Source organism: Acartia tonsa, chromosome 8 (genome assembly GCF_053477335.1).
Source record: "Acartia tonsa isolate MP-2025a chromosome 8, ASM5347733v1, whole genome shotgun sequence".
In the NCBI taxonomy this organism is placed as follows: Eukaryota; Metazoa; Arthropoda; class Copepoda; order Calanoida; family Acartiidae; genus Acartia; species Acartia tonsa.
Genome location: NC_137267.1, coordinates 17,700,173 through 17,718,545, shown reverse-complemented (window position 1 = coordinate 17,718,545; position 18,373 = coordinate 17,700,173). Strand labels below are relative to the sequence as shown.

General features: G+C 34.1%; 2 protein-coding genes and 1 long non-coding RNA gene across 3 annotated transcripts in view; all 3 read right to left on the bottom strand.

Annotated features, from left to right (window-relative positions):
* Pbp49 (proximal sequence element A Pbp49) overlaps window positions 1-18,373 on the bottom strand; it is a 168,512-nt gene that overhangs the window by 111,384 nt on the left and 38,755 nt on the right. The gene's annotated exons all lie outside the window — the stretch shown is intronic.
* LOC145325438 (uncharacterized) lies at window positions 11,800-14,041 on the bottom strand. The gene is made up of 8 exons (XM_080168417.1): window positions 13,927-14,041; window positions 13,610-13,844; window positions 13,309-13,528; window positions 13,152-13,221; window positions 12,989-13,053; window positions 12,795-12,881; window positions 12,578-12,675; window positions 11,800-12,408 (listed from the first exon to the last, which is right to left on the bottom strand). The coding sequence occupies exons 1-8, from the start codon at window positions 14,038-14,040 to the stop codon at window positions 11,855-11,857; spliced, it is 1,443 nt and encodes a 480-aa protein (XP_080024543.1). The 5' UTR covers window position 14,041; the 3' UTR covers window positions 11,800-11,854.
* LOC145325436 (uncharacterized) lies at window positions 14,236-14,992 on the bottom strand. The gene is made up of 4 exons (XR_013881482.1): window positions 14,886-14,992; window positions 14,630-14,699; window positions 14,429-14,523; window positions 14,236-14,326 (listed from the first exon to the last, which is right to left on the bottom strand). It is a non-coding gene; the product is annotated as an uncharacterized LOC145325436 (long non-coding RNA).

The window sequence follows — 18,373 nt, the reverse complement described above, 5'->3', positions numbered from 1 at the left end:
TTTGCTATTTTTTTTCTGGGGGGGGGGGGAAGAACTAGTAGCTGCTTGAAATTGTTAAACTGTATTAAAGAAACATGGAAACTTGTTACACGCGCCCCTAACCCATTATAATCTATGTTCCAAAGAATAGAAATTAATCTAACGCTCAACCCTCCCCCCCCCCCTCCCCCAGAAAAATAATTTTCTTTTTCATTGCAAAACATGAATTGATTATCATTACCCCTATGCCCCCCCCCTGCCTTGATGAAAATCTCATAGAGTCTAGGGAAAAATTTAATAATATTAAAAAATCTAATCTAACACACGTAGGTATTTTAATTAGCTTGCCTATTACTGAAATTTCTATGTATATAAAAATCTGTTAATTTCAACATTTTGATTTAAACATATATTACGCACAACCAGGGGTTTGGACAATTTTTTTGTGGATTGGACCCTAGTCTCTAAAGGCTTCGTTTTGGGAGGGTTGGCCTCACAATCTATTGTCTTAACCTCTTTTCGAGGAAGCTTTGTGTTTATCAAGTTCGAAATTAATTCCTTATCATTATCCAAAAACTAAGCGCAAATGTCGTCTTTTTATGGCTTTCCTTTCATAATGTGGCGCGGCATGGATTGTTTGTTTATTTTGATGCGCACGTTCTTTACTTTTGAATGAGATATGAGAGTGTGAAGAGTTCGGAGAACAAAATTGGGCCTATCATTGGTCTCATAGTGTGTGAACGACCCTAGTATATCAGGGATTTGAAACCATAAGAACCTCAGGTAGAATTTGTTAATTTTATTAGGAAGAATGGTGTATAGGACGATTATATGTAGTTTTAAAAAGGCTTTAGCCAGCTAAGCATGAAACTTAATTATGATTAACATATGTTTTAGTAATTTTTATGTGCCTTTATTTTTGCATTTAACAATGATATATTAAACCAAATAATTTTCCTTTAAAGCCAAAGTTTCCAAAGATTTTTTACCATAGAGAAAAATGATTTTTAAAAAGCAAATAAGATTACGTGGTTATAAATATCTGGAATTATGAACTAATTGATATTGTAATTTCAGGTCTTTGAAATAATTTCATCAATAAATCTATATTCAAACCTGCTGTTGAAACTTGATGGTTCCTGGTATTGGGGGTTTGTATGTTCGCCAACTGATCTCGTGAACTTCCCGCTAATTCGGAAGTCAAGCTCAACCAAAGTGTCATGGTTGAGACAATTTCAAAGTATCTGATGAATAGGCGTTAGCATTCATCAAGAGATCAATAGCATCCAGTGAATTATTGATGCAATAAACTGTGACAATTTTTCTGTGAAATAAGTACCTAGTGAATCAATATGCCACTAACCAAAAAGCAGAAAATTGAGCGAGCTATCGCTATTGGCAGTGAAAGGCTAGAAGTGTTTGACGAACAGTTAAAAGTGTTTTATGACAATCTAAAAGCCTGCCAAAGTTTTAGTTCATGTGAAAATGTGAATGTAAAATCAATTCGTGACATTTTTAGTGAGGTCAAGGACCAATCTGACCTAATAAAAAGTCTAAAACCTGCCGTGGAGTCTAGTGAGCTGCGCGAGTTCAAGCGTGATTTGGATGAAGCTAGTGAGCAGAAAACTGTTGCAGATAAAGTCTATGCGTCGTTGGAGCAGTGTACAAAAATTCTGTACTGGCTTGACAATGATTCAGACGACGCGAGGTCAAGCACTGTCGCCAGGAACCTCGACGTCATTGAGAAGGTGAAGATGGACATGGGAGTGCTTAAAATTTCCGTGGAGTTGCGCCAAGAAGTACGTGATATGTACCGAAGGCTTAGAGAGATGGAACGTCGTTCATCTAACCTGGATGAGAGTGGGACACCTGCCATGCTCTCCAGAAGTATGTCTGCCGTGGATATTCGGAGTTCCAACCCGCAGTATGGGCGCTGGGACAACAGTTTGTTGCCGTCGTTCGATGGTACTGACACGGATTACCCAAACTTTAAACAGGTCTTTAAAGATCTATGCTCTGGTTATGGATTTGCTGACCAGAGGTTAAGTCTGATGTTGTGTATGGAGAAGGTGATAACCAACCCGGAACTACGCAAGCAAGTGTCAGCGATTAGAGATCATAATGAACAATGGTCGTTTCTTGATCAGATGTTTTTATCAAACACCCGCCGGTTCATGAGGATTTTAACTAAGCTGAACAAGATGAAACCTGTGGATAAACCTGTGGACGTGGTTAACGCAATTGCTACCTTCAAGAGCATGATGCAGGAGGTAGAAACCATCGTTGGTTCTGCAGCTAAGGATTACAATCACCTAACTCTTATTCATATTTTTAAAGACAAGTGTCCTGAAAATTTGAGAGACAAAATTATGATGGAGCTAGGTAGCATGAACCAACCAGACATCCCGAAGATTGTAGAACTGCTGGAGAGGACCAGGGGTGCCATGTTGGCCGGTGATATGTCCTATGACACTGGCGCCGGCAAGAGAAATCGTGACAGAGCTGCCGCCGCGCAAGTATCTGGCCGCAACGACAATAAGAATGGAAAGGCTGGAAAGGACAAGGCTTCCAAGTGGAACAGTGCATGTCCTGTGGAGAGCTGCAAGGAGAAGCACCCGATTTTCCGTTGCCTCACGTTTAAGAAGATGGATGTGGTTGACCGAAAGAAAGTTGTCCAGCAGAAGAAGTTATGTGAACTCTGCCTATGTGACGGCCATACTGCTGACAAATGTAATAAATCGGATAAGCTTGGTGTTTGTGGTACCAATAATTGCGACAGATACCATTCCAGGTTACTCCATGAGGCTAGTGCTGGTGTGAATACAGTTTACAAGTCAAGTTCTGCACCCAGCCCCTGTACCTTCATACTTCAGTTAGTTCCTGTTGTAGCACCTGGCGGCGGCACCTGCCACGCCACGGTAATGTTTGACTCCGGGGCAAATTTGCCACTTGTGTCTGAGAAGTTATCCAACAAGTTGAAGCTGAAATCTACCGGCAGATATACAACTATTTCTGTAGCTGACGGCAGTGAGTCTTCCTGCCGCAATGTTGTGTTTTATCTGAAGGATAGGGACGGCAATTTGAGGGAGTTTGAGGCAGCTGTCATGCCTACCCTCGGCGGGGCCAACGAGATGCGCTCGGTCCACCCCGAAACTGCCGCCGAGATATTTAAAATGCCACCAGAAAGGTTTACATATATTAGTGGAGGCTTAGATATCATCATTGGAAATACACATCCTGACGTGTTTCCTTCAACCTACCAGAAAGTGGGCCAGTCTATGTTGTGGCGAACCATTTTTGGTAGTGGTTTTATCTGTACGAGTGCTGACGGTGGAGCTGGAGATCAAAAGTCGGCTTATAAGGCTGTCAGTGTCAGTGGAGGCACCTTGCCAGACTTTTTGACGTCTGAATCGTTAGTTTTTCCTTCAAACAAGTCATTTATTCTGGAGATGATTGCCAGCCTACCAAGGTTCTCGGGCTGATATGGAAGCCAGCCACCGATGTGTTGTCCATCGCCACACGAGTAAACCAAGATGGTAAAGTCAAGGGAAAGAAGGTAAAAGAGGATGCTGATTTGTACAACCTCCAGGACGCCTTGGACGAGAATCTGACAAAGAAGATGGTCCACAGGTTCGCCGCCCAAACCTTCGACCCGATCGGGCTTTGCAGCCCTATTCTGTTGAGAATTAAACTTGTCCTGCGGAAAACATGTTTGCTGAATTTGGGCTGGCAAGATTTCATTCCAAAAAGTCTACGGGATGAACTTGTTAAGTCGCTGGAGGACAGAGCTGAGGTCGCTAAATTGGAGTTTGACCGTTGTGTGGTCCCGGATGAACCAACTGGCCTTCCATCCTTGATGATGTTTTCGGATGGGTCATCAGAGGCTTATGCAAGTAATGCATATTTGAGGTGGCCAACTAGACAAGGATTTGAAACGTTTCTGCTAGCCACCAAGTCAAGAGTTGCGCCGGTCAAGTGTGAATCAATTCCACGCCTTGAGTTGATGGGGTGCCAGATGTCCACAAGGTTGGCAAAGTCCGTCAGAGATGCCCTGCCATTTGATGTTATCAGAGTGATGTACTTTACTGATTCATCGTGTGTTTTATCACAAATAGTTTCCAATAGTGCTATGTTGAACACATTTAATTCTCATCGTATTGGAGAAATTCAATCTGCAACCAACAAGGATGACTGGAGGTGGGTCCCGGGGACGCACAATGTTGCAGATTTGGGCACCAGAAGCACCTGCAAGGTATCAGATTTGGGACCAGGTTCCAGGTACAGATTGGGCCCAGAATGGTTGCGCCAGGATGAAAGTGCGTGGCCGGTGAAAACTGCCGAAGAAGTCAAGCAGGTTTTACCCCCAGAGGAGTTGAATACCAAAATGGTTAAGTTATGTTCAATGAAAGTTGCCGGAGAAGCCGCTGAAGATGTCTTTAGGTTTAAGCACAGGAGATCATTTGGACAGGCCAAACGTATTATGGCAGCTGTCCTGCAAGTTGCGAACACCTGGTTGAAGAAGCTAAAGAGCAGACAAGAAGGTAAGACTACAGCCGCTGGTAGTCATGTAGCAGCTGCAGATTCTGTGTACAAGCCGTCTTTGTACAATTTTATGGCGGCGGCGGAACTTTTCATTGTGTCACGAAGCCAAGAGGATGAGTGGATAAATGACGCTAAAGGCAATTATGCGTCATTAAATCCATTAGTGCATGAAGTATCATTGACCTGGCCTGTCGTTGGTCCCGGAGGAATTTATGTGACCAGGGAGATGAGAATACTTAAAATGGTTGGTCGTGGAGAGCCAGTCATTGACGCCATTACTGGTGGCCGTAAAATGATATTTGAAGACATGCCAGGTTTAATAATTTTGGAGCCTGGCAATTGGTTAGCTGCTGTTTTTATGAGAAAAGCACATGTTGAGCTTCACTCTGGTGTCCGTGGAACTTTAGCTGAGAGCCGCCGTTGGTGCTGGATTGTTAAGGCAAGGAGGTTGTCCATCATGGAAGTGAAGAAGTGTTGGCCTTGCAGTGTTGAGAGGGCTAAGGAATGTCGTACTACCATGAAGGATGTGTTACCTGACAAGTTGGTCCCGAGCAGGCCTTTTGAAGCTGTGCAAGTCGACCTGATGGGTCCGCTGGTTACGAGGAGAGCCGCCGCCCAAAACGAGGAGTCAGACAGCAACGAAGAAGGTGTGGGTGTTCATGGTGGTCTGCAGGTTCTCAGGGGCGTTATGGTTAGATGCCTTGGAAAAGTATGATACCAGCAGTATCCTGTTGTCCCTGCGCAAGTTGGAAGCTGTTCATTGTCTGCCGAAGATCGTAGTAAGCGACATGGGCACACAATTATCCGGTGCTCGCAAGGTTTTAGAGCAGAAGTTGGGCAGCCAGGTAGAGTTTTCTTGGTCTCAGATCCCGGCCCGAGCCCACCATTTCATTGGGCAAGCTGAGAAAATGGTGGGATTAACCAAGAGATTGCTGTCCAAGAAGTTGGTGAATAGTTCTGTTAATTTCAACGAGCTCCTGGTGCTGTTGGCGGAGGTTAGCAAGTTGATGAATAGCAGACCATTGACGATTGAAGCTGCGAACGACGTGGAGAATTGGCGGCTGATTACCCCTGGCCAGCTGCTGGGAAATGTTGACCGCCAGCCGTTGTGCAATGTGGCGATGAAACCGGAGGACCAAATTTCCTCCAGGTTGAAGTTGTTGGAAGATTTGTCTGCCCAGTTTTGGACTGCCTACCGCCAGGAGATCCTACCGAAGATATTACGGATGTCCAAGTGGAAGGATGAGATGGCGGAGCCACTAGCTGACGGAGATATAGTTCTGGTTACGAGTACCAATCCGCTGATGAGATGTTTGAGGATGGGCCGAGTGACGAGAATTGAGGATGGAAGAAAGACTGCAAGAGTCTTGTTCAGACTGACAGATAAATCTCCCCTAGAAGAACATGCTGTATCAGTCAGGCAGTTGTTAAAAATTATGATTAATAATTGATTCTTATTTTATGGAAATTGAGATTTTTTTAGTAAAAAGCCACATTTTTCATATGCCTATTTTTATGCCTAAAATAAGAATCAAATGAAATGCGATTAAATTTTATTCTATTTCATATGCTCAAATTTAATTTTATTGAGTTTAAATTCTTTTCAAAAGTACAATTCATTATAAAACTTACCTGAAAAGTTTAACAAAAAGGAATAAATGTGTCGAGGTTGCGTGATTCGATATTTATTCTAAGAAAAAAAATCAATGTTTTTTTTTTAGCAGATTTTTTTTTAAATTATATATGAATTTCAATCAAGTAAAACATTTTTATTCAGATCAAGGAATGATTGAAAATTCATATTTAAAGTCTCATATTTTTTTACAAAGAAAAATTGGTATTTTTTTTTCATAATTTCCATGAAAATTCTAACGAAGATATTATTATTTTGCTATTCTTTAAGTATTAAAAAGTTTTATTGTTGATTAAGATATTACAGTTCTTATTCATGAGGTTGAAAAACTTTCTGCCCAAGGATTTTGAAAAATTTTTTCTTACTACTCTTTTTGATGCTTGACAAATTTAGTTTTAAGTACCTATAAATCTTAATTTTCTTGTCTGAGATTTATTTCGTTTTATTTTACCATTATTGTTTACATTTCAACCTGATTTCGTAGGTACTTATTGATTTATTAATAATGATTTATTACCTATTGATTATGAAATGATTATTATTTAGTATAGTTGTTATATTTACAACATCATAATTAATAGGATTATCTATTTTAGGATTTGTGTATGTGATCTTGTGATTGTCATGTGCATGGAATGTTGTATGGTACAAACCAATCCCCATCCTTCTATCCTAAAATGTGAGGTATTATGAGTCCTAGTGAGGAGTATAATATTGTGTATGCATTTCACGGGGTTTCATTTAGTTAGGAGCAAAATTGTCACGTTTTCGGGATGTGGCCATTCTCATGTGATTATGGTGAGTTGAGTTTAGTGAGAAATGTTGCTAGTGCTCAGCGCAAAAAAAAAAAAACCTTGAATCTCGTTAAGGAAGTTAATTTGACTTTCAAACGGGGGGTGTGTCTTAACCTCTTTTCGAGGAAGCTTTGTGTTTATCAAGTTCGAAATTAATTCCTTATCATTATCCAAAAACTAAGCGCAAATGTCGTCTTTTTATGGCTTTCCTTTCATAATGTGGCGCGGCATGGATTGTTTGTTTATTTTGATGCGCACGTTCTTTACTTTTGAATGAGATATGAGAGTGTGAAGAGTTCGGAGAACAAAATTGGGCCTATCATTGGTCTCATAGTGTGTGAACGACCCTAGTATATCAGGGATTTGAAACCATAAGAACCTCAGGTAGAATTTGTTAATTTTATTAGGAAGAATGGTGTATAGGACGATTATATGTAGTTTTAAAAAGGCTTTAGCCAGCTAAGCATGAAACTTAATTATGATTAACATATGTTTTAGTAATTTTTATGTGCCTTTATTTTTGCATTTAACAATGATATATTAAACCAAATAATTTTCCTTTAAAGCCAAAGTTTCCAAAGATTTTTTACCGTAGAGAAAAATGATTTTTAAAAAGCAAATAAGATTACGTGGTTATAAATATCTGGAATTATGAACTAATTGATATTGTAATTTCAGGTCTTTGAAATAATTTCATCAATAAATCTATATTCAAACCTGCTGTTGAAACTTGATGGTTCCTGGTATTGGGGGTTTGTATGTTCGCCAACTGATCTCGTGAACTTCCCGCTAATTCGGAAGTCAAGCTCAACCAAAGTGTCATGGTTGAGACATCTATATCTAAAAAAAAAATTATTAACTTATATGATTTTGAATTTTTCTTTTTTGTTTTATCAATGAGGGGTGTTGTTGACCTACTTCCCTGCCAAGCAGCCTAAAACCTGCTAGTTTCACTCTATATTGTATTTGCTATTTTGAGATCTTTCTAGTCAGACATACTCAACCCAACATTAATACATATATTACACATACATCCAACTGCTATACTTTAAATGTAAGATATATGAACATATAATTTTTCCAACTAGTTACCCCTAGTTGTGACCTCATAAGATGCCATGCTGTTTTATATGCATAATAATAAATTTATAAATTCATAAATTTATAGAAAGTTTTGGGTCAGTTTTATGCAGTGGTCAGGAGGGATAAGACAATGGACGATACATTGATGTAAATCCCCAATTACAATAAACATAATTACTCCTTTTGTGCATTTTTGGTTAAAGCATTAGCGTATTACCAAATGTTTCATCTGACCCAATTAAAACTGCCTGTCTAACTTAAAATAAGCTTTCGATAGAAGAAAAATTGCAATTTGTTTCTTACAATTTCTGTTTAAAAGTAATTTTAAGACTAAATTTAAAATGACTCGCTAATCACTTTTTACCGCTTTTTTATAGCTCACATTCTATTTCATAAAGCTGTAAGGTTTCTTTTTTGTCTGTAGCTTAAGATTTTCATTACTACTGATCCGATTGAGTTCTCCATTTAAGGCAGGCTTCACGTAGGTCCTGGGATGGTTTTGGGCTATGATACATATTTGGGTTATTCAAAAGTTGTATTGTTATTCGAACTATTTAGATCAATAATGAATAATTAATTAATATAATTTTCTAGGTGTAAAACTTATGAATGAAGGCAATAGAAAAGTGGTATCATGTCGGAAATATGAAACAAGGTCTTCCTTCGAAAAAATTATGTAATGGCTAAACGCAGGTATCTTAAGAAATAAGACAATGGGTGTTAAAATTATATGTTGGACTCGGAATGTTTAAGCACTGAGAGTTTGTACTAGCTAATCAATATTTTATAAAAGTCCCCAAAGTTTTTAGGCCAACAAACAAGAGAGTAAGTGACCGAGTTTATAGAACATTTGTTCCAAGTCTAATTTTAGTCCAATGTACTCTCCCTCCATAGATAATTGACTAGTTAATATAAACTATACAAGATTATTTAATAAAAGTGAATCCAAATCTAAACGCACTTTCACCAGCCGTGCGTTCAAGTACATTGTTGTCAAGTAGTTGTCAGACAATATAAAAGTGTTAAGGCATTTAATAGGTGTAGCAGCCACTTGTTACTATAGTAAGCAGTCCATGAATCAATTAAAAAGACATATTTGTGTTTTTTTACTTGATCCTAAAAGTGTTTTATCTCAAACTTTCAGACAAAAGATTTCAAAGGAGGATAGAAAACAAGGATAAACATAGTAATAGATGGACATTTTTCCTTTATATGTAAACAAGCGGCTACGCCCATAGAGATCTTTAAGGGTACTTTAGTAACGGTGGTGGAAGAGGTGGGGGGGGGGGGGGCGTGGACCCCCAACTTTGAAGGTTACACACCTTCACTGGATATATAAGAAGATAGAAAGTTAGATATATAGAGAATGAGAGAGAGAGAGAGTGAGAGAGAGAGAGAGAGAGAGAGAGAGAGAGAGAGAGAGAGAGAGAGAGAGAGAGAGAGAGAGAGAGAGAGAGAGAGAGAGAGAGAGAGAGAGAAGAGAGAGAGTGTGAAAGAGAGATAGAGAGAGAGAGAGAGAGTGTGTAAGAGAGAGAGAGAGAGAGAGAGGTATATGGTGTGAGAGAAAGAGAAAATGACAAGAAGGAGAGAGAGACAGTGGTGATTATGAAAAAATTAAGAAATTAAAACTTATGATAAAAAAGAGAAAATTTAAGTGTCTAGTGTTAGTGAGGGAACTTATTTATTGTATACGCCATTTGATTAAAAAGATGCATTTCAAACTTTTCACAATAAATTTGAGAATAGTTTTATAAAGAAATTAGATCAAATTTGCTTACAAACAATGAATATATCATTACATTCAGATTTTCATATTCTCTAATAAAGTGAAAGAAGCAGCGGTCTAAATAAAGATTCTCCACTTACTCACCCCTTCCATTCCCTTTAACACATTCCCTCCCCTCCTACTGGATGAACGAAGAAACCAATGAATGAATACGATATGAGGCTAAATTGACAACAATTTTTCACCTTTCATAATATCTCCGTATATTTTACATCCACTATCCAAACATACATAATGCAAATGTACAAGATATTTCTAAAAATTAAAGTAATACGTTTTAATTATGTCTGTCTTTATAGTATTTTAGACACTTATGATTGCGGTTACATTATATGTTACACTGGTATCTACAGTTTAAAAACTCTTTCTCTTATTTGTTGTTTAAAAACTTTTATTGTTTTTTTATTAGTTTGACTTCTCTGCCTAGTACACTAGAGGAATATGAAAAAATAATTTTATTTTTGTTCTAAATGTCAAAAGAGCAACTTTTTTATTTTTTGCTGGTTGTTAATTAGCCAGTATGGTTTATTTGGCAAGAATACATCACATCATTGTAAAGCCACTTTTTGTCCAATGGCTTAATGTCAAGATGAATAAATTTTCCTTAGTTTATTGTTGATCTTTCATATTTCATACATTAAGCACAGTGTTCATACAGAATGGTAAATTTTCTTTTATATTAAAATTAGCGGCTACGCTCCTGGCATCTAGGAGCTCTGTAAAAGAGGCTGAAAGTTTTAAAACCAAACTAAGACACAATAAAATTAAAATAACCTAAAACTATCCATGGACCTGGGAGAAGATTTCATAAAATTGAGAAATCATTCAGTTCAGTAATCATAGAGATATTAAGCTTCAGACAAAAAACCCTTACAACTTTATACATAAGGATAATACAATTAACAAATCTCTTACTCATATTTTAGTCATTTTATGATTTTTTTTGATTTTTAATGCTAAATTTCTTTTACATTTTTGTTCTCTTAACATTACATTTTTAATTTTTGTTTTCTTTTTATTATGTATTTTAAACATTGAATAAACATCTTTAAGCACGAGTTAAGCCATTATTCCGCTTTACAAAGAGTAACTCAAATAAGAGCTTAACCCTAAAAGTTCAGGTACTCAAGAGGGGGGAGGAAAGAAGGGGGGGCTATAAATATGAGTTTTTCTTCATAAAAAATTTAAAATAAACAAAAGGAAAATTTTATAGTACATCTATTATAGTTTGAAGAAGTTATATATTCATCTACATAGCCCTCTATTAAATTTTAAAACTCAATTTTTCCCCAATAATTTAATTGATTGTCAACATATTTATTTCTGCTTCAATATCTAACTGATGACAATATTCAGATCATGCAATATCTATGTTAAACAGTTGTCTAACTCATTAAGCAGATTTATCCAGCTTTAATCAAATTCAAACATAAAAAAAATAATGGCAAAATCAGTTTAGACATGAAATGATGAAGGTTTTTCAACAAGGGAGATTTGATGTAAAAAGAAGTTACATTTTGGGCAACTATCTATGTCTAAATCATGTTAATTTGTGGGTAGCTCAAACTATTGCTCTTAGTGTTTTATGTAAGATGCTAAATACATTTTTTTTAATCACTTTTTAAAATTGCATTCCATTGCAAAAAACGCGATATTCAGTTTGTTTAAATATTCAATTAATTCGTTTTTTTCAAGAATTTCATGTGTGTGAAAATTTTTTGAGCGTGGGAACCATTTAATTTTCATTTAAATGATACATATGTTTTTCATTTAATTTCATTTTTAGGACCCGTGGGAACTTTTTTTTAGTGTGGGAACCATTTAATTTTCATTGAAAGAATACGTGGGAAAAAAAGTATTGGATGAGAAAATAATCTTTATTTAGTTCTTCATATAAAGAGTGTTGAAATTTTATCTTGGTTTATATACTAAAATGGGTCATATTTTATTGTTATTGCTGCACTACTTATGCACATAAGGTATTTATTTATAACTAATAATTTATTATGTTTACATAATGTGACCAAATAAGAAAAATTACATAAAATCATTTTCAAATTCTTTAGACAAATCAGGATCCAGTATTTCAATTGTCTCCATTTTGAATTTTTTGGATGGTTGTGTGTGTGTATGCATTGGTTGTAAATTCCCATTGTAGTTGTTGATTATAGTTATTGGTTGGCCGATCAAAGGGTGTGGATAAAAACCCGGAGATAATATTTGACCGCTAGGCCCTGCTGATATAGGTAAATGTTGGAATCCATAAGGGTTTAGCTGGTACCCATAATTGGTTGGTACAACGTAGCCAAAACCCTGGTTGCCATAATGAGGCATCTGGTGGAAGCCCTGTGCCTGTGTGGCAGGATTGAACCCGTAGCTGGTAGGAGGTACACCTTGGCCCATATTACCATAGTGGGTAGTTGGAGGTATAACCTGGCATTGATTCATATGATGGTTGCCACAACTTGTTGGAGGGAAGCCATTATAGGTTTGAGGGATAGACTCTGATATCTGCTGGGCACCATTTGAACATTGATTTAGGTTATCTGTAGTTTTAGCAGTCTGGCTATTACTAGGCTGGTTTGTTGTATCTAAGAAAAAAAATTTCTTTGTTTAAAGTAATATAATATTTATTAAAATTGTTGAACATTAGCGATATTTTGAAAAATTATAGTTGGATTTACAATTTATTGAATTTATTAGTTTTCTTTGAGTAGGCTTAATCAAAGTAGTAATGTATAAGCAATTATTTTAAGTTACCTTTAACTCTAACCATTTCTGAAGGATCCAATGTTTTTTTATCCCCAGATGACTTGTGCTGTAAAAATGTTGATACTTTTGGTGCTTTAAAGCCTCGTCTAAACATTAGTTTACTAATTAAAATACTAACTATTTTATTTCACTGTGAAATGAAAGAATTTCTATTACTCTATAAGCATGGAATTTATGTTAAATTTGAGATTAAAGATTGAATTACCTTTGGTCACTTGCAGATGCAATAGCAACAGCTATGTCAGCTTTTTCAGTCTCTCTCAGGGCAGGATCATATGAGCGGGATATTGAGCTAAATTAATTATATTTTATTTGAAGTTATTATTATATTTTAAAGTTAAATTATCTTTATCGGCAATAATTAAATGGTCTATATATTTAAGTTTAAGAGTAAATTACCTTGGGTTTTTGTGACCTGTGACTTTAGCAATGTCATCTAAACAAAACCCAGCCATTTTCAAAGCCTAAAAATTTATAAATACAAGCACTGTTAAATTGTTGTATTTACTATTTACTTATATTTTGAAACAAAAAAATGCCCTATGTGAAGAAAAAAAATTACCTGAATACTAGTTGCACGCAACCTGTGGTTGGTGTAGGATTCAGAATCTAAACCAATAGCATCAGCAACACTGTAAGAATTCATTTAATTAGATATTAGTTTTGTTATTCTTTATTGCTTAAAGCTTGTATTTAAAATAAAAAAAAACATATCTAACCTTTTGCACATTGTTTTAATTTGATTTGCTCCAATTTTTCTGTTGGGTTCAAAGAGAACAAAATTTGGGTCTTTTAATTTGTTTTGATTTCTGTGGGATATAAACTTTGGACAAAGAAAAAGAAATTCTGATGAATTTTCTGGTCTCAAGCTGAGAAACTTTTCAATGAGAGCTCCAGGATTATATCTCGGGCTTAGATTTAAAAATGGAATGGCTCCTCCTACAAAGAAAAGGTGTATTACTTATTAATCTTTCTTAACTTACAATAGGAATAAATGTTTTCCTTTTTACAAAATCTTACCTCCTTCACATATCTCAATATCATCTTGATGATTCTTGGTGGATCCTTTTTTTAGCCTAAAATACTCCAACTGTAAATCATCGGAAACTACTTTTTCCAGATTGGAGACTTTCAGATTCTCAATTGTCTCCTCACCTCTCATAACAAAGAACAGTTGAATCATGAATTGAACAACATTGCAAAGTGTTCTGTGCCATTGGTTTTGATGATTTGGAGGTAGCTTCGCTACCAGTTCCTAAATAGAAATTTTAACAAAAGTAGGCTACTTCTTAAAGTTCCAGACATTTTTATACAAATAAAAACAAACAAAAATTTACCTCATACTTAGCTTCATCTCCTCTACTGTCAACAATATCAAATACTAAAACCGATAGGTCATAGAATTTATCAAGATAAATTGCAGGCAAAGGTTTATGGTGATCTACAACCATCTTGCCTATTAAATATTTAGTTAAACAACTATATACAAATATATATTTTATCCAGTAATGTTAGTTTTATTAGCAAATATACTTTAAAATTTTTAAAATTTAGTATGTCCATTAATCTGTCTGATATTTGAGCATCTTTAATATACAAGTTAGAAAATTCAATGTCTTAAGAAAATGTAAGAATTTTGTAAAGTACCTTCATTTTTTAACAATTTCTTGTAATTACCCCACCATGTTTTATGTTGTGGAAAAATCTTTGCACATGTTAGATCCACTTGATGCTTTTCTAAAATATATTTGATTGTTTGGATTTAAAAAAAAATGTGTCATGATAAATTAAACGTCATTATTATTCAGTATAATCAAATCTAAAACAAAAGTATATTACCAAGAACTCGCATCTTTATATGTGATTTTATATTTTCCACATATAAAATTTTCGGGTATTCATCCTTGGCCCCAACACGCAACCCAAGAATATATCTAAAAAGCCTTTCTATATTAAACAGAAAATATAAAAAGTTCATTAGAAAATGAAATAATATAAAAATGTGAATCTTCATAAATTTTATAATAAAAGTATCCAAACCTTTTAAAATAGTCGTCCAGTAATACATATTGGCCTGATTCAAGTAAACTTTCAACGTCATTAGTTTGTCCTAAAATGTTTTAAAAGTTCAAGGTTCAGGAATACAGGGATATGATTTCAATACAACAGAAAATAACTTACTATAGATAGAGACTAACATTAAAATTGTAATTTTCTTACTTAAGTATGATTAATTTTACCTAGTATGTAGTTCATAATAAATATCAAATAGAAATAGAAAACGAAATCAAAATACCTTTTGAGCATTCACTTTCTTTAACATAATTGTTAAATGATATATAATAATATTCTTTTCGCTTCTTGGTATTTTCGGAAGTAGATCCCTTCTGGTCGAATTCATCTTAAATAGGCATAATTGTTAATAAGTATTTTTACCAGTTGACCATTAGTTATATTAAATAAATAAAAACAATTGAAAAATATTACCTAAGTCACTTTCTTTAACTTCAATAATCTTTGGCATTTTTCAGTTGTACATCTGTCGGTAGTTTTAGAAGGAATAAATTTTATATCTTTAAATTGGAACATTTTCTTGAAAAATTTAAAAGATTTTTAAAATTTTCTTTGGAAGATTTTTTTTCATTTAAAATTTTAATTTTAAACAAAAACACAACAGTAAAATAAATGAAAATTAAATGAAAAAACGTTTTATCATTTATTTCAATAATTTATTCGCTAACATCACCTTTTTGTTGCAATAGAATGTTATTTAAGCAAACAAAATTTAGCATAAATGGATATTTAAATCCCAAGGTATTAAATGATCGAGCGATATTGTTTGCTTAAATAACTCATAAAAAAATTTCTAGTTCCTTATTTCTTATAAATAGAGCTAAACATATACTGAATTTAGATAGCAAAAAAATGCTTTTTCATTCCCTTATAAATAGTCATTTACTTTACTGTTTACCTGCCTGGAGTTGTGGTCTTAAATCTACTATGGAACCATTAATTAAATTGCAAAAAAAGGCAATAAGAATTGTTTTTAGTAAGAAACACATCTCACACACAATGCCTTTATTTAAAAAAATGAATGTCCTTCCTTTACATGAATCAGCTAATTATTTGAAATTATTATTTATGTATGATTTTATAAACAGTAAGCTACCAAGTTCCTTTCAAGGTACATGGCTTCGCCGTAACCAATTACATACCAGAAATCTTAGAAACTCAAATATGTTTGATGTTAAAAAGCCGAAGTTTAAATCTATTGAAAGATTTCCTAAGTATCATTTTCAAGAATTATGGAATAACCATTGTAATAATGATTTATTAATCCACAATCAACCAAGAAAAAAATTTATTAAAAATCTAAAAGAATCTTTGTTATTAAGCTTAATTCTAGTGTGTAACAACCCATTATGTCAAGAATGTAGATAAATTTATATTTCTTTTCAATATTGTTTGAAATCTGATAAATTAATCAAAATTTATTTGTTTAAAATTTTTAAAATTTCTATTATTGCAATAATGGTGTGAGACTTGTATGCCCTAATCAATCCTTCCTATTATCATTCCTTCCTCTCCAATATGATTTCATTTATTGCTTATTATCTTTTTTTTTTGTCTTATTTATATGGCCTGTATGAAAACAATGTGTGAATACACATTACTGCATACTCCTATTTTTTAGGAAACTGCCATTTGGGAAGAAAATATTTTTATAAATTAACCATATCAATAAAATTTTTCTGTATATATAAATGTATATAATATTCATTTAATTCATTTATTATTGTAGTTTTTTTTTCTATGTATGTACACCCAAGAATAATAAATCTAATCTAAACTCATTGATAATCTTTTAAATATCATTTGATCACCTTGGTAGAAGCTGTGAAAAATGTGTCTAAAGAGCTGCCAACTAAATGATGCCAAAATAAGATTCTAAAAAAAACTGTCACCAATTAGCTACGCACAATCAAACAATAAGCTACCATAAATAAGCTTCTAATATAAGCTTTCAAACAGTAAGCTTCCAACAACAGGCTGCCAACTAAATTCTGCCAAAAATAAGGTTCCAAAAAAGACTGCCATTAATAAGCTGCCTAAAAAAAGGATGCCACAAATTAGCTGCTAAATGAATGCTACCAAAAATAGGAAGTCAACCATAAGCTGCCAACAATATGCTGTTATTACAATAAAAATTTTACTACTAAAATATCTAGTAGCGAATATCCAGTTTACCTGTTTTATTTTCATTTTTCTAGTCATAAGCTAGTTAGTTTTAAGAGTAAAGAACAGCAGTTTGGCTCAAAACTCCTTTTCTTTTTTTAGTTACTCTATGATTAACTATTTGTTGTATGTTGTTATAAACTAAGAAAAATTTTACAAAGAAAAGTAATAAGAAACGTGAACATCTTTATAATAAACTATTATGCACAGACCACTCCTTGTTAAAAGGAAAGCTTTTCTACAATAAGGGTAGGTCTAACTGTCTGTAACGGTTAGCTTAGGTCAATAAATAGGCTTGAAAGAATCGTCGTAATAATTTAAAACCTTTTAAGTGGATCGGGATAAGACAATAGAGATAAATTGATGAATATGATGTACATTGTACAATGTTCATTCCAAAAATTCTTCTGTAGATTATAATTATTAGTTTAAACCAACAAATCATTATTTAATGTTTTTAAACAAACAAATGAGAAAACGTGTTTATGAAACTTTAGGAGGCCGCATAATTTACACTTTATTGTACCTTGCTCCCTCCCTGACTAATATGACATAAATAGGTAAATTAATTTTTATAATTATGGTGAATTATAAAGTTAATGGGGGTAATTTACAATAATGAGTTAAAAACAGTGTTTCTTTACATAATATAAAGTTATAGAATACGTACGATATAAGTTACAGGATCTCTGTCATACAAAAAAACTTCCCCGCATTTTTTACTTTTTCATTTTTAGACAAAATGACACCTTCGTAAGTACCCCTAGATGCTTCTGGGGGCGTAGCCGCTAGTTATCTATATACTAGAAAATGATTTGCAGTTAGGAAGAGGATATTCGACTGTAAATTATACTGGTACCAAAAGTTTTAAAAAAACTTAAGTAATCTGTCCTGCACACCAATAGAAAGCTGTACTTTAATCGAGAAACAAATCATTTGGAAGATCTATCGGTGCAATGTACTTGAATATTAACAAAATGGTTCCTGATTCAAATCATGCAACTATTAAAAAGTTTTATAGTAGCTTTGCTTACAATAAAATGAAAAAAAACCCTAGTATTTAGTCTGCTAAACTGATTTCGTGTAAAAAACAATACTTAAAAACAATGTAAATAGCATGTAACCTAAATTTTGAATCCTTTTTATGCAATATCCAGTAAGTTTTACATTTGACCCCTTTTTCAAACAATAACGACAATCAGGGATGTAGGGGATATTGGACTACAATTTAAACTGGCTCCAAACGTTTGATAAAATCTTTCGTTGTTTTAAAAACTTTGGGGCTTTTATTAAATCTTGATTGGGCTGTAGTACACCATTTTTAGTGTTCAAACTTTATGACCAATAATTTAAATCTTCAAACAGGGTAGTTTTTAAATATAAATACAGAATGTACATCAACTTATTGTTCATTATCTTATCCCCTAAGATCCCTGCATAAAGCGAAGGAACACAAAATGAATGTAGATATGTATTTTTTAGGCCTAATTATTGAAATGCCTCACTTAATTTAGCATGCTTAATCGTGCAAGGAATCAGAAATTCATA

Excerpts from the sequence above, each read along its gene's own strand:
- LOC145325438 (XM_080168417.1), bottom strand. The coding sequence starts at position 14,040 with ATGGTTGTAGATCACCATAAACCTTTGCCTGCAATTTATCTTGATAAA. Across the intron at positions 12,882-12,988 it reads ACAGGTCACAAAAACCCAAG|CTCAATATCCCGCTCATATG; the intron begins GTAATTTACTCT and ends TAATTAATTTAG. Across the intron at positions 12,676-12,794 it reads GCATCTGCAAGTGACCAAAG|ACGAGGCTTTAAAGCACCAA; the intron begins GTAATTCAATCT and ends ACTAATGTTTAG.